The following is a 16,589-nucleotide window of genomic DNA, read 5'->3' on the forward strand; positions in this document are numbered from 1 at the left end:
CACAACAAAATGTATCATAAGAAACTGCTTGGTGTGAGGACTCACATTAAGTGCGCTGTGCAGTCTGAAGCTAGCCGTATTTTGTTTCTCTTTGAACATCCGGTTGTCAAAATGTAATGATTAAACTATATTTTTTGTTTATCTTTCAAATTTTTTTGCTGTTTCAAAAACATTTTTTATTTTAGATGGCAAGATCTTTCAGGAAAAAGTCCAGTCAATTATGTACTTGAGACACTCCAGCAGTGGAGGGAGATCCCTTGCCAGCCCTGGGTTTCTGGTGGTTAGCCCATCTGGTTTTACTGCTTCCCCATCTGAAGGTAACAGTAGCAGCAATGAAAGTATAATCCTGGATTTGCTTCTGAATAGTCAAAGATAATTAACCTGTACATATTTTAGCAATACAATATAATCTGATGTCCAAACTAAATATATGGAATATTAAACTTAAAACTGGAACCACAGTCTTCCTGATCTCTACCTCCCAGGTAGCTGGGATTACAGTCATGAACCACTCTGCCTGGCCTCTTGTCTTTCTGATTTCATTACTGTCCTCAGTTCTCTTTACCTCTGCTCTCCATACCCAACTTAGGTAGCATTTGCTTGTCCTGGCTCACAGATAGCTATCTTTGTCCTCCTGAAAACTGCAACCATATTTTAATGCTGCTCTATCATTTCTATTTGGAATGCATTTGTTTTCTGTGATGTATATATTCAAGGCTTTAAACGTACAACACTTTTCTATTTTATTAATTTCTCTTAACAGACCACTTTATCTCTGCTTTCAGAGAAACAAAAAAGAAATAGATGCAGGTTTTCTAGCTGTGAACTGGCCATATGCCCTTTCCCTTGCTGACAGGCTCTGCTGTGCTGGAGTATGGCTTTTACTGTCAGCCCAACCTAGGCTTCTATAGCTCCACTATGATGAAGTAGTGCAGTGTAGAGATGTGGAAAAATAGGACTAAATGTCTGAGTACTAACCTCTAATTGTGCTTTCCTTCTAAAGTGTTTCAGTTCTTTGGTGTATTTATTTTAACATCTTAAGGCTTTGTTTTAGTATTTTTTATTTGATATTTTATCAGAAATGTCTGTTTGAAACATTTTTTTGGTGCTGGTCCTGGGGCTTGAACTCAGGTGTATCCTTGAGCCTCTTCATACTCAAAGCTACCTTTGAGCTCCACTTGAGTCATAATACTGGCTTTTTCTGAGTAATTTATTGGAGATAAGTCTCGTGGACTGTATTTCCCCATCTGGCTTTGAACTGTGATCCTCAGATCTCAGCCTCCTGAGTAGCTAGGATTATAGGCAGAAGCCACCAGTGCCCAGCTGTCTGAAACATTTTGTAATACGTCATGCCCCTATTTTGCTATATGATTTGAACAGAATCTTTTTTAAATTTTACTTTATTGTTATAGAAGCGATGTACAGAGGGGTTACATTTATATGAGTCAGGTAATGAGTACATTTTCTTTTGTATAGTGTCATCTGTTCCATCATTCTCTCCCATTCCCTCCCTCCCATCTCCATCCACAGTGAGCAGAGTCTTTTTTCAGCTTTATCCCTTCAGCCAGAATCAAGAGATAGCTGGAAAAATGCCCTGGGCTGTGGGGCTGTGTTGTAGCAGAACAGGGACAGCTAGAGAACTTGTGAAAATGTGGGGTTCCTCTCCCTGCCCTTTGCATTCTTGTCTAGGCTGGAGTCTGAGAAGTGTGATTTACTAACTGAAAATATCTTCACCTGCATTCATCTATGTCCTGCACTCTTGCTGTGATCTGTGTGCACCTATGTTCTATGCTCTTGCTGTGGGAGCAGTTTTTCTGGTCTCTTGCATGGAATATTAGAAATAATAAATGAGAGAGTATAAAAAAGAGAGAAGATTAGAAATAAGTGATTACAAATACAGAGGAAATAAATAGCTAGATTCATAGCTTAATAATAAGCAGCACCTTTTATTGAGCATGTGTTCCCTGATAGGTACTATACTAGTTATAACACAAGTATGGTCTCTTCCTTTGTACAGCAAGCATACATAATAGATACTCAGAATCTTCATTTTACATTTTTGGATCCTACCACTTCAGTGGTACAATTGAGTGACTTCCTGAGACTCCTGAGCTAATAGACCTGTCATTTGAATTCAGTCCTCTCTTGTTGCAGAGTACAGACTCATTCCCCTTCGTCCTGGTGAACTCCATGCACATCAAGCTTCACTTCAGTCACCTCCTACCGACTGCAGCAGAACCACTGATCCTAGTGATGCTGCATCATGCCATCACTGTTGTATTAGGTGAAGGAGGGAGACAAAACATGTTTTTGAAAGATTTTAATAAAAACAAGGTTTAAATGATTATTGGATAATAAGAATGTTAGCCAGTAAGATCACTATGTGCCAGGAGGGGGAACTGTTGTCATGGCTGTGAATACACTGCAGAAGAACAGTGTTCCTATGCGATTGATTTAGAAGTAGTGAATAGATTTATAACAAGTATTTTGCTGTCTGCTCTTTCTAGGAAACAACGCCTCCAGTATTATTCCACAGCAGACAGCGGCCCACATGCTGCGTTCTAGAAGCCTGCCAGCGTTTTCTACCTCTTCCCCTCCAGTGCAGCCACACAAACTGAGTAGAAGTTTGGGCTGTAGTATTGACAAGTTACAAAACACTGTAGATACCTTCATTGCCACCCAGCCTGAGAAACTGACTCCTTCGGGGAGTTCAGACATGCTGAAAACTGGTAAAGAGGATTCGTTTATCAGTAGCTGTGAGTCTGCAAAAGCAGTTTGTGGAGTGGAAGCTGTTCTTGGACCCCAAGCCTCTGCCAATGGTGTCCCCACAGGAGCACTGGGGGTCCTGGTAGCTAGAGTAGACAGTAACAACCTGGAGGCAGAGCCCAGATGGGATGGTGACAGTCCTGGGGAAGAGTCCTGCCCACGCCGACCTGATCACCTGAAGGGACTGGCCTCCTTCCAGCAAAGCCACAGCATGATTGCAAGCCTCGGGCTAGCTTTTCCTTCACAGAATGGATCTGCCACGGTTGGCCGGTGGCCGAGTCTTGTTGATAGGAATACTGATGATTGGGAGAACTTTGCCTTTTCTCTTGGTTACGAGCCAAAATACAGCCGAGCTGCAAGTACTCACAGGTACTCATGTTCTCATGAACCCTTGTTTGTGAAATAACTTTGAAGAATCTCTGTACTTACAGAAAAGCTGTTACTATGCCACTGTTCATGAGAGCTGCTTTTCCTCTGTTAGATAGCACTAAATTTATTTGAGGTCAAATAGCTCTCAATAATAAAATCTCTTATGGTCTATAATTATTAGATAACTTTTTTTTGCCTGTACTGGGTTTGAATTCAGACTCTTACACATTCAGCGTGCTTGTCCAGCTCATACTTTACCACTTGAGCCATGCTTCCAGCCAAGCTTTTTGCTGGTAATTTTGGAGATGGAGTCTTGTGGACTTTCTTCCCTGGCTGACTTTAATCCCTGATTCTCTAGATATCAGCTCCTGAGTAGTTAAGATTACAGGCATAAGACACCAGTGCCCAGCCTAAATTTTTAGTTTAATTTTTTTAGTTCCCAGAGGCATTGCATGGGGTGCCATGCGGTGAACCTTCCCATGGTGGTAGAAATGTCCTGTCTGTGCTATCCAGTTCAGTGGACATAGCCACATACTTGTTGAGCACTTGAATTATGGCTAATTCAGCTGAGGAACTGAATTTTTAGAAATTTGACTTTAAACTGAGTGCTGGTAGCTCACACCTGTAATCCCAGCTACTCAGCCTAAGATCTGAGGATCACAGTTCAAAGCCAGTCTGTGCTGAAAGGTCTGGCTTTTTTAAAAAGCCAGAAGTAGGGGGGGAGGGAGAGTGGGGAGGATTGGGCGGGGGGGGGGGGGGGGCATGGGGAGGATAGGAAGGGATGGGAAGGGGAAACAAAGGAGGAGGCTACAATGCTTGATAAGAAATGTACTCATTATTTTGCCCATGTAATTGTAACCCCTCTGTGCAGTATTTTCACAATAAAAAAAAAGCCAGAAGTAGAGCTATGGCTCAAGTGATAGAGTGCTAGCCTTGAGCAAAAAGGAGCTTTGGGACAGTGCCCAGGCCCTGAATTCAAGCCCCTGGACTGATACACATACAAAAAAAATTAACTTTAAATAGTTTAAATAGCACAAGTGACAGTGACTACTGCCTTAAACATCATAGATACAGAATAGTTACTCCTAAAAGCATCCATGCTGAAAAGTGATGGTAAATTTGTTAATCATAGTTAAATTAGGAATTATTTTTTAATTCTTCTGAACATTTGTTTTACATGGTAAATTTACTATTCATAAGTACCTGAGGAAAGCTTCATGCCGTTTTTTTCTGATTCTTTGCTACTAAGAGTTTTCTGGCCTTTGTCTTAGTGTAACTGAAGACTGCTTGGTACCTATATGCTGTGGATTGTATGAACTCTTAAGTGGAGTCCTCCTCATCCTGCCTGATGTTATGCTTGCAGATGTGATGGACAAACTTATTCCAGCAGACACACTCTTAGTCCTTGTTAACCACCCATCACCAGCTATACAGCAAGGAGTAATTAAGGTAAGGGCAAATACTACATATGTGTTGTTTTAGTCAGGAAAATAAAAGTCCATGGTCTTTAAGATTTTGAATATTATCTAATTTTAAGTCCTCCATTTATTGATTCATATCAGTGTTTTAAATTTACCAATAAACCCATATGTCTGAGTTCTTAGTCTAATTTGTAAAAATTTACAAAGAGCATATAGTTCATTAGAAACCTATCCTGCATGTGTCTATTGGCCATCCTTCTTTCCTCTTCAGAGAAGTTTCTCTGTAAGTCTTTATCCCACTTATTTATTGGGCAGTTGTTTCTTTGAGGAATTGTTGTTGGGGGATTTAATTTTTTGAGTTCCAACTATATTTTAGATATGAGAACCTTGTCCGTTGTATGGCTAGTGGAGATCTTCTCCCAATCCGTGGGCTTTCTATTGATCTTGCTAGCTATGTCCTTTGCCATGCAGAAGCTCTGCAATTTTATGCAATCCCATTTGTCTAGCCTTTCTTTGATTCAACCTCCCTAGCCATAAAAGAAATGTAAATCAAAACAACACTGAGATACCACCTCACCCCAGTTAGAATGGCTATAATCAAGAACTCTAATAACAACAGATGCTGGAGGGGATGTGGACAGAAGGGAACCCTATTGCATTGTTGGTGGGAGTGTAAACTTGTTCAACCACTTTGGAAAGTAGTATGGAGGTTCCTCAGAAGACTCCACAGAGAGCTCCCCTATGACCCAGCAATCCCACTTTTGGGCATTTACCAAATGATCACAAACAAGACCATACAAAAGCTACCAGCACACCTATGTTTATTGCAGCATTATTTACCATAGCTAAGATATGGAACCAACCCAGATGTCCCTCAGTAGATGAATGGATCAAGAAAATGTAGTATATATACACAATCGAATTCTATGCCTCCATCAGAAAGAATGGCATTGCCCCATTTGTTAGGAAATGGAAAGACTTGGAAAAAATTATATTAAGTGAAGTAAGCCAGGCCCATGGTTTCCCTTATTTGCAATAACTAGGATATGTCTGAGACAAGCAGAAATGGTCAGATAAGTTGATGTTAGGCGAAATGAACCCCAAGACAAGGACTCAAAGGGTTTTTCTTTCTGTCTCTAACATATTTATAAGACGATTTTTTTGTTGCTTTGTATGTCCCTCCCCCACGGTATAACCCGTTTTCACTGTATTTGATGTTGGTATAATTTGTGGAGGGGAAGGGAAAAAATAAATGGTTTAAATAGGGATACAGGTGGACCCATTGCAACAATGAGATGTACAAGATATCAAAAAACAAACTTTACAACTTTGGACGGGGTTGGGGGAGGGGGACAGGGGTCAGGAGAAGTGGGGGGATGTGGGAGGGCAGGGATGCTTGTAAGGGGAAACAAAGGAGGAGGCAACAATGCTCAGTAGGAAATGTACTCATTACCTTGCTCATATAATTGTAACTCCTCACTATGGTATTTTCACAATTAAAAAAACTTATTAATAATTAAAGAAACCTCTCCTGCTATGTGTCATGTCAAGTTTTAGATATTTCAGGTCTCAGCTCAGTTGTCCCTGTTTCAGAGAGGTCTTCCCTAACCACCATATCAAAATTACATATGGCCTTACTCTTTATTTACTATATCAAAGCATTCTGTTTCTATTTGAACTCAGAGTCTGGATGCTGTCCATGAGCTTTTTTGCTCAAGGCTATTGCTCTACTACTTGAACCACAGTGTCACTTCTGGCTTTTTTTGGTGGTTAATTGGAGATAAGATTCTCCTGGACATTCCTCCCCAGCTTAGCTTCAGACTGTGATCCTCTGATCTCATCCTCCTGAGTAGCTAGGATTACAGGGTGAGAGCCACAGGTGCCTAGGGAGAAATGACTATTCTATTTGAAAGAGTCTAGAGTCCCAGATTTGTAGGGAAAGTATAGACACTGATTATTTTTTCTTCAGAATTAGGCACAAGACTGCTAGTCTTCGAGGTGACCTGGCCTCACTGAAAACAAGTTTCCCCATCTCAGAAGTGTGAAGATCTCAGGATAATCACAAGCATTCTGCATTTGTTAGAGACAAGGTTCATTTTTCTATGAATGTGGCATTTTTTTAGTTTTGCAGTATGTGACATGTATATGTTATTGACAATAAGAATACATGAAATTATAGATAATAAATTACGAGTATGGTACACTGATTTGTGTATGTCATATTAAATTTTGACACGATTTAAATTGTCTGATTCTTTTCTTTAGCTATTACATGCATACTTTAATAGAGCGTCTAAGGAACAAAAGGATAAGTTTCTGAAGAATCGTGGCTTTTCCTTGCTAGCCAACCAGTTATATCTTCATCGAGGAACCCAGGAATTGTTAGAATGCTTCATTGAAATATTCTTTGGTAGACGTATTGGCCTTGATGAAGAGTAAGTGAATTCTCCCTTCTTCCATGATTGAGGATCTTTTGTCTTAAATGTAGAATTTAGTGAACTCACTCTAAAATTATTTTTCATGCTATCAGAAAAAATAAATCTATTTTTATATGATATTCTTTCTAGTATGACCTCTTCCTAGCTAGAAACAAGAAGCAAGTAAATACTGTATTAAGTGGAAGAGAGTGACAACTCAGATACAGTCCAACATTCCAACATGAGAATGCTACTTGGAAAGAAAGATGGCTTATTGTTTTCAATGACAGGCAGTCCATACAGGAGGTCCTATATGGTTCTGTTGGAAATCCTCAGTTCCTTGGAGCCCTCAGGTCATTGGAGGAGTTCCCAGATGAGCTGATTGCTAGATGTGACCCTGATGTAATGGTGATAACATAGCAATAGGTACAAAATATAAAAAGATTTTTTTCACTTAAACTGAGAGTTTGGCAGGAAAAATTTTGTTTTCGTTTATAATTGAGTAGAGAGAAGTATGTGTCTCTTACGGTAAACAGATTGAGATCTTGGGGAATTATTATTTGCTGCAGTAATCTCAGTGGTACCTTCTATTCATATGTAGCTTTTGGCTTTTGCAAAATAGGTCTCATTATCTCATTTGATTCTCACAAAGCCTTGAGAAGAAAGTAGGACACATGAATTGGCTGGATAAGGAAAATGAAGCCAAAATTCTTAAATAATTTAGCTCTAACACTGAGGCAAGTGGTTGGAACAGGAAAACAAGATTCATTCCTTTGTGCCACATCTCTTTCACCCAGCTCACTGTTTTTTAAATACTACGTAAAATAATAACGATTTTTTACCATTTTTCCAATGTGTAAATTAATAATAATTTCCCTTTATGCTTACCACATTACTCCCTAAAAGAAACATCCTTCAAACAAAAGGGACTTCTGGATCAATTAAAATGAGTCATTTGAAGATCTGAAAAATGTATGCGTGTTTGTTCATTTACCTTAGGCTATTCTTCTGGCAGCAGTTTTATCTTCTTATTTTAACCTATAATCTAAAGAAGGCTACGTAGTTTTTATAGCTTCAAAATCGGATTCACAAAATGATCCATAGTTTCAATCATTTATTTTCTTATCTTGTGACACAGTGCTTTTCACATGTTTTTCCTTCTCTGTGTATTATAGATTTGATCTGGAGGACGTGAAAGCCATGGGACTCTTTCAGAAGTGGTCTGTCATTCCCATTCTGGGGCTTATAGAGACCTTGCTATATGACAACATACTTCTGCACAATGCTCTCTTACTTCTCCTCCAAGTTTTAAATTCTTGTTCTAAGGTAGCAGACATGTTGTTGGACAATGGTCTACTCTACGTGTTATGTAACACAATAGCAGCCCTGAGTGGATTAGAAAAGAAGTAAGTTTTAAAGTGGTACTGAAAATTATATCTGATAAGTCTTAGAGGGGACAACCTTCATAGTAGGCTGTTCCTTCAAGGCATCTTATTTTTTTTTGGTAATGCTTCCAAAGAATTTCCCACAAAATATATTAGTTTGGTAGGGCATGTTTTTCATCATTGGCAGTGATCAGTTAAGAAGAAGGTAATGATATGACTGGCTTTCTTAAGTATTTAGAACTTGAAGACAAACAGAATATCCCCAAATACATTTAGTAAGCTTCCACTATTGTCCTATAAAATGCTCATCCCCATCAGGAATATGAAATTGAGAATCAAAGACATTGGATAGATAAGTCATTGACTGTCACACAGCTTGTAAGCAGCAGAGAATTTAGACTGAATCTGTCTTACTTCATGCTATCCTATCATTCGTGTATTTTGTCCCGACAACTGCAAATTAGTTTAAGTTAATAGATACTATAATAATTATGATTTATTTATAAAAATAGAGAATATTACATTATTACTGACTTCCATCCATTAATTCCCAGTACAGAAGTCAGAAGTACACTGACAAACAGCACCAGTGACACACTTGTAATCCTAATTACTCATAGAGATCTAAGGATCTTGGTTCAAGATCAACAAAAAAAGCTGGACTTGAGCATCAGCTTTGAGTGAAAAAGTCAAGCAAGAGCTTGAGGCCTTGAATTCAAGTTCCATTATCATCATTCACACAAAAAAGTACATTGACAGCCGGGTACTGCTGGCCCATGCCTGTAATCTTATCTACTCAGGAGACTGAGATCTGAGGATTGCAGTTCAAAGCCAGCCCAGGCAAAGAAAGTCTGAGAGATTCTTATCACCAATTAAACACCAGAAAACTGGAAGTGGTACTGTAGCTCAAGTGGTAGAGTACTTGCCTTGAGCTGAAGAGCTCAGGGACAGTGGCCAGGCCCAGAGTTCAAGCCCCATGACCAAAACAAAGCAAAACAAAAACCAGTACATTTGCAAACAGCTCTTGTCTGTAATCTTAGCCACTCAGAAAGCTAAGATCTAGAGGGTCAGTGTTTGAAGACTGATCCTTTAATGTAGAAAAGTCTGCAACACTTCATCTTTAATTAACTAGTAAAATACTGAACTAGAGGTGTGACTGAAATGGTTGAGTGTCAGCCATGAGTGAGAAAGCTAAGCAAGAACCCTAGGCCCCTGAGTTCAAGCTCTGGTATTAGCGCGTGCGAGTGCAAACACACACACAAACGCCTGCAACCTACATTGACAAAGGCTACCTACCAGTTGTTTAACAGTTTTAAAAGGCATCTCAGATTATTTTTTATTTATATTTGTATATTTTGTATCTCTACTTACTATTTACAATGTACCATTTAACTAACATAATAAAATATAAATTTCTGGAAGCATCTTAGTATACATTAAAGCATATTAGTGTACAATAAAACATGGAAATGGTGCTGTGGCTTAATGTGGTAGAGCTCTAGCCTTGAAAGAAAAAGCTCAGGGACAGTGCCCAAGCCCTGAGTTCAAGCCCCATGACCAACAAAACAACAACAAACACTGATGACATTTTTGTACTGAGAACAGAACGTATATTTTTTGTGGGGGGGGGGGGGTCAGTTGTGGGGCTTGAACTCTGGGCCTGGATGTTGTCCCTCAGCTCTGCAGCTCAAGGCTAGCCAGAACATATTTTTCATGATGCTCTCTACCAAAGAAAGACTCTTTGTACTCAAGTCAGTTCAGTTTTTGTTGGATACCTATTTTACTTAGGGTCTATGTACAAGGCATATGAGAGATAGAAGAAAGTATGGAATATTATATTTTCATAGCACACTTAATCTAGATTGACATTCACATGACATGGGAAAATGGGAAGGCACTTCGGGTTTGTTCTGAAATGGATTTTGCTTGTTTTTTTTTTTATAAAAACAAATGGTATTTACTGATAGTTGCTATTTACTGTTAATTGGTCTACATCAGCTACTTTCTAATCCTTACATGACTTGAGAAGTATTTGGGCCTAATGTCATATCCTAAGGTAGATTATCAAGCTGTAGCTGTACAACAGAAATAACAGATTCATACTGTTGTGCATTGGAAACTGATTGGTATCTGTTAACTGCTATTATTTCTTTGAAACTTTAAAATCCATATGATTTATACAAATGAGATTCAGAGAAGTTATTGATTTACTCCAGTTCTCCATGTCAAATGTTCCTACTCACTCCTTTCACCCTTGCTAGCATATGGGCTAGGCACTGCTCATGTACTTCCTCCTGTTTCATGTTGATCTCTATTACTGTGCTTGCCACTGGTTTGTCTGGTTCTCTGTAAAACTGCATATTTGATAGGTGACAGGATAGAGGGTGTCTTCTTTCTCTCCCTAGTGGACATACTGTATTATTTACCATAGAGTAAGCATGAGGAAATAGTGAACAACTGCATGCTTGTAAAATACTCAGCCAGTTCTCTTTGTTCTACATTATTGGTGCTTTTTCTTACCAATGCCCTGGTTTTGTTTTGTTTTGTTTTTTGTTATCTTTAGTATTCCTTTGAATGAATACAACTTGCTTGCATGTGATATACAGCAGCTTTTCATAGCGGTCACAATTCACGCTTGCAGTTCCTCAGGCTCACAATATTTCAGAGTTATTGAAGACCTTATTGTACTTCTTGGATATCTTCAAAACAGCAAAAACAAGAAGACACAAAGTAAGATTTTGCTTTTATGGGTTTGAGGGAGGTTGTATATTAGCTAAACATGTAATGTGAGTCTAATCTCTTTCTTCTCCGTAGCTTCTACTGGAGTTCTGACCTTAACTTTGTTCTGACCTTAGCTTTAACAACAACAGCAGGAGGGGTCAGATTTGGAGTAGCAAAAATAGAAAAAGTGATGCCTTGATATAATTGGTAGTTGGCAAGGCAAAAGGCCTTTTCTTTCCAAGTAGTATTTCAAGACTTTGATGTAGTATCACCTTTAGATTTCTTTAATAGGAGATAGTAACATGAAAACAGAACTGCTGGTTAAATTTTGTCTTATGTGCAGAAAATCCTGTTCTTTGAAGTAATTGTGTAAAGTGTAGGAAATTTCTGAGCTAGTATTTTTCCACTGAGATTTTTATAGTGACATTTGGAAGTTTTCTTTGAATTTCCTCTTAAGCACATTTTTGGGTAGAGCCATACAGGGCTATAAACTCAGGACCTTAAGCTTGCCAGGCAAGCACTCTACCATTTAAGCCACACCCTGATCCCTTATTTGTCCAGATAGGGTCTTGAGCTTTTTGTCTGGGCTGGCCTCAGACCACAGTCCTCCCACATAGCTGGGATTACAACTATGAACCATCATGCCCAACTTGTTTGTTGAGATAAGGTCTTGCTGAGATAAGCATAGAGGCTTGAGCCTCTATCCTTCTTATGTATGTCTTCTGAATAGCTAAGATTATGGGCATGAACCACCACACTTCGCTGAACATATTTGTATGTTTTTCAGCATCAAGAACCCATGCTGATCAACCAATTTTAATTCAGATCTGATATATTATTGCTTAGATATTAGGTTTCAGAGTTTATATTATAGTTTAGATATTGGATAATATATAAAATAAGTTCAGTTAAAAAGTTAATAACCTCATAGCTTGAAAACATCCTAGTCTCTTCTACTTGTAGATATAGCTCTTGCCCTGCAGCTTAGAGTTCTTCATGCTGCTATGGAATTTATAAGGAGCACAGCGAATCATGACGCTGAAAGCCCAACAGATATATCCCTCTCACCTTCTACTCCCTACCATGCAGTCTTTCAGAAGCAGAAAAGCATTGCTGGTGAGTAATAAAGTGATACTTGGTTAATTATAGATTGATGATAGCTTGACTTTTCTCTGTTCTGATGCCATTCACATTTTTATAATTGTATCTTGGTTCAGCTGTACAATTTGAGAAAGTGTTCTTCCCAGAGGAAACTACACCATCACTGATTTTTCTTCATTGCTGTTTTTTCTCCCTTGTGGTGCTAGGGAAATCCCAGGTCTCGCACACTCTAGGCGAGTGCTCCATCACTGAGTTTCAGCCCTTTCTCCCCAGGTGCAAGCACCATGCTGTAAGATAAGGAGATGAATGAAAAAAAGCAACAGATTCTGCCCTGGTAGAGAGGGTCAAATAGAGCGGGGAAGTAGAGAGGGTTGGGATAGAAGGGCACCTGATATCCACGAGGAGCAAGGGAGCATCATGCAGAAGTAAAATCTAAGGGGATGAGAGAGGGGTGAGCAAGGTGGAGTCGAGGCAAAGCCATGCAGTGAGACAGGAGCTGGAGCCATTCAGCGGGAGTGTGGCAATGGAGGAGAGTAACCAGAGGAGGCTGCGCGGGATGGTACAGGCCATCTCACCTGTTGTGGACCACATAGAGAGTTTACATTTGGTTCTGGTGGAAAGCCATCAGAGGTATGATAGAATCCCATGTTCCTTTTGTAGACAACTGGCTTCTGTGTGAGCTGTGTGTTGTAGGAAATAGGGAAGTGCTGCAGAGCCCAGATCAGCTGCTGTAGGAGTAAAGGCAGATGATGGTGGTGCACAGATGGTTAGAGTATACTTTCTTCCATCAGACCTTGTTGTCAATCTTCATGTATCAGTCATAAGTGTTGATACTGTTAAGCCACCTTAGGTTTGTCACAAAACCTGCTATTCCCTTTATGTAAACATCATCCAGAAAAGAAATCTAAACACCACAAAACATGTGTATACACGTATATGTGTTTGGTGCATATATACATGTATATATTTCTGAACTGAGTGTTTGGCATGTTGCTTTAAGTAAATTGCCCTTAAAGAGACTTCTATGTCCAAATGTGTCCTCTATGGTAGTCTACTTTTTTTGTGTTTGATACTATGCAATTTTTAAAATCATGGCAAAAAACTTAAAAATTAAGGAAAGACTAAATGTGTTTTATAGTACTATATTTAACTTATGCTAAATAAAACTTACATAACTAAAATTCCTAAAACATCCATATAACATAACTTATTCCCACTATTCATCTTTCCTTGTTTAATATCCAAACAAAGTCTTTCCTCCCTTCTGTCCCCAGCAGATGTGTCTTTCCCTTATCTAGAAGCAGTCTTAGATTCCTGTGACCAAAAATGACTTTTAGCATCTTCCTTTGCAGGATTACATTACTGAGCAACTGATCGAGTGGAATTACCCTCTTCTATCAGGGGTACACCTCTCCCTGCACATCCACTCTCGTGTTTGTCTCTTTTCCATCTCCATACCTTCATGCTGGTACCTGAGCCATCATAGCAGCTCTCTTCCCATTTTTGTTTGGCCCTGGAATCTTCCAATCTTCTATCATGTCTCAGTTCGGATATAAGCATTTCTGTCCCCCTAAGTGTCAGTGCCATACACAGTTGCACTTTATTATTATGTTTTATTCTTTTTATGCTGGCACTGTCAATTGAACTCAGGGCCTCATGCTGTTACTTGTCTTTTTCATTCATGGCTGGTGTTCCACCACTTGAGCCACACTTCCAGTTCCAGCTTCTTTCTGGTTAATTGGAGATAGGATTTGTCTGCCCCAAATGGCAATCTTCAGATCTTAACCTCCTAATTAGCTAGGATTAATGGCCTGATGAGCCCCCAGTGTACAGCTGTGTTTTGTTATTGTTGTTCTTTGATTCAGTTTTTATTTCTTTTTTGTCATTCGTGGGGCTTGAACTCTAGGCCTAGGTGCGGTCCCTGAGCTCTTCAGCTCAAGGCGAGTGCTCTTCCACTTGAACCACAGAGCCACGTCTGGTTTTCTGGTGGTTAATTGGATATAAGAGTCTCATGGACTTTCCTGCCCAGTCTGGCTTTGAACCACGCTCCTCAGATCTCAGCCATCTGAGTAGCTCGGATTATAGGTGTGAGCCACCGGCGCCTTCTTGAATCAGTTTTAAATGGGCAACAGACTTTTAGTCTTTTTACTATAACAGCTTCTTTTTTTTTTTTTTGGGTCCGGTCGTGGGGCCTGAACTCTGGGCCTGGGTGCTGTCCCTCAGCTCTTCAGCTCAAGGCTAGCGCTCTACCACTTGAGCCACAGCTCCACTTCCGGCTTTTTTCTTTTTGCTTATGTGGTGCTGAGGAATCGAACCCAGGGCCTCTGGCATGCAAGGCAAGCACTCTACCACTAAGCCAACTTCCCAGCCCCAACAGCTTCTTTTCTTTTTTCTGTCTCTTGTAGTTTCTTACATGGCGTTTATGCACTTTAAGTAAATGCAGTTTCTGTGAATGATATGAGGGCTATCGAATCCTCCAAGTTACCTGCTTTAGCTTCCTCATTTTTCATACTTACTGCATCTGAGAATTAGTAACTACACACCCCACAACTTCTCCTTGTGTCCTGCACATATCTGTTCATGCCAGGGCAGCATAGCTATTAGAACATGTCTCCCCAAGTCTCTCCCCAGATTCTTCCCATTTGGAATGCTGCCAGAATTTAAATACTTTTTTTTTAACTTTTCAGGGTTTTTTTTTTTTTTGTAATTTTTTTCTGAACTTCAAAAGGTTATACGAGGGTGTTTCAGTTTAACATGTCATTCTGTCTCATACCTCTTAGTTAGTGACACACCATCCATCTTTCTCTCCCAGCCTGTCTGTTCTCTCCCCAAGACTTATTTCACATTTCTTACTTCCTTTACCACATAAATAAATTGAATGTTCTTGCAGTATTTGTCCCTTGTATCCTTTTTTATTCATCTATCCCACTCCCATTACCCTTCTCTTAGAGTCTTGTTGCAGCTTTGTGATACTCATTTTGTTGAACTGTTAATTGTTGGAAAGATTTGCTCCATGGGGTTTCACTCCTTCATATACTATAGTCAACTAAATTGCATATATGACTATGCTTCTATGTATGATTATGTGGAAGATTGTATTTTGGGTGTAAGATTTACATATGAGAGGAAACATGCCAGAATTTAAATTCTGTCTGTGAATTCAGTTTGCATAATATTGTTCTATATGTGTTAAATTGTTTCTTTGTAGTTTAAAAAAAAACAGGCACATATATTTGGGAAAGATTATGTTTGCTTTTGTAGTAATGGGTTTTAATTTAGGACCTCATGCTTGCTAGCAGGCATACTTGAGCCACACCCCAGCTCGAGATTATTGTGTTTTTTTTTTTAATATTGCTTCACTATTAGGTACAAGTTATGGTATAATGTACACTGGCTTTGGGCCTAGTGTGATAGTATATGCTTGCAATCCCAACTACTAAGGAGGCAGAGATTAGGAGGGCTGTAGTGTAGTTCGGGAGGTTAAAAGTTAATAAGACTATCTCAGCCAACAAGCCGAATGCTAAGAAGGAAAGCATGGGTAGGAGGATCACAGTTGAGGGCCTGTCCTGGGAAAAACATTAGACCTGATCCAAAATATAAATAAAGCAAAAAAGAACTGAGAGTGTAGCTCAAGTGGTAGAGGTCCCGAGTTCAAACCCCAAGAACACCAGATAAAAAGTATATACTTACACAGTGTAGTCACAAATTAATAATACTGACTACCTAAAATACTGAACAGTTGAAAATATTTTAGTAGGATAAATACCATTAAAATCTTGTAGAACAGCTGGGTACCAGTGACTCAATCCTGTAAGTCTAGCTTCTCGGGAAGCTGAGATCTGAGGATCATGGTTTGAATCCAGCCTAGGCAGGAAGGTCTCCAATAAACTACCAAAAAGCTGGAAGTGGAATTGTAGCTCAAGTGGCAAGGCACTAACTTTGAGCAAAAAGCTCAGGGACAGCACCTAGGCCCTGAATTCAAGCCCCAGGACTAGCAGCTCCCCCACCCAAAAAAAAGGCATTAAAACTTGTTACAATTCATTATATGTAAGTAATTTTACAGAAGTAATTTATGGAAATTGATATTTGTTTTCACAATTTAAAACAAAGGTTCAATTCCAATGAAGGGTTCTGTTATTCCTCACCTACCAAGATGTCACTTTGGCTCCTATGGCCAGCTACCAATGCCCTTCTCCAGGGGTCTGTTAAGTGAAGACTCCTCCCCCTGGCTCTCTCCTGGATGTGATACCAACACAGTGCCTCCCAGAGAAGGTGCAGTAAAGGAAATGGAGTGGTTCTCAGGGAATGCTTTTGGAGCACTCAATTCCAGCTGATGCTTACACCCGAATCACTGTGATGGCCAATCACTGGGCTTTGTTCCCCTTTTTCATCGCTCATTGGCTGATTTC

At 39.5% G+C, this 16,589-nt stretch overlaps 1 protein-coding gene across 1 annotated transcript in view; it reads left to right on the forward strand.

Moving 5' to 3' along the window:
- Lyst (lysosomal trafficking regulator) overlaps positions 1-16,589 on the forward strand; it is a 144,170-nt gene that overhangs the window by 71,556 nt on the left and 56,025 nt on the right. The window contains exons 22-28 of the mRNA XM_042685962.1: positions 186-317; positions 2,508-3,135; positions 4,407-4,584; positions 6,822-6,991; positions 8,149-8,379; positions 10,922-11,088; positions 12,043-12,195. Of these exons, the coding sequence (XP_042541896.1) occupies positions 186-317; positions 2,508-3,135; positions 4,407-4,584; positions 6,822-6,991; positions 8,149-8,379; positions 10,922-11,088; positions 12,043-12,195 (1,659 nt within the window). The remainder of the gene's footprint in view (positions 1-185; positions 318-2,507; positions 3,136-4,406; positions 4,585-6,821; positions 6,992-8,148; positions 8,380-10,921; positions 11,089-12,042; positions 12,196-16,589) is intronic.

The sequence above is a fragment of the Dipodomys spectabilis genome, unplaced genomic scaffold, assembly GCF_019054845.1.
Source record: "Dipodomys spectabilis isolate Male_0828 unplaced genomic scaffold, ASM1905484v1 ptg000096l, whole genome shotgun sequence".
Classification (NCBI taxonomy): domain Eukaryota; kingdom Metazoa; phylum Chordata; class Mammalia; order Rodentia; family Heteromyidae; genus Dipodomys; species Dipodomys spectabilis.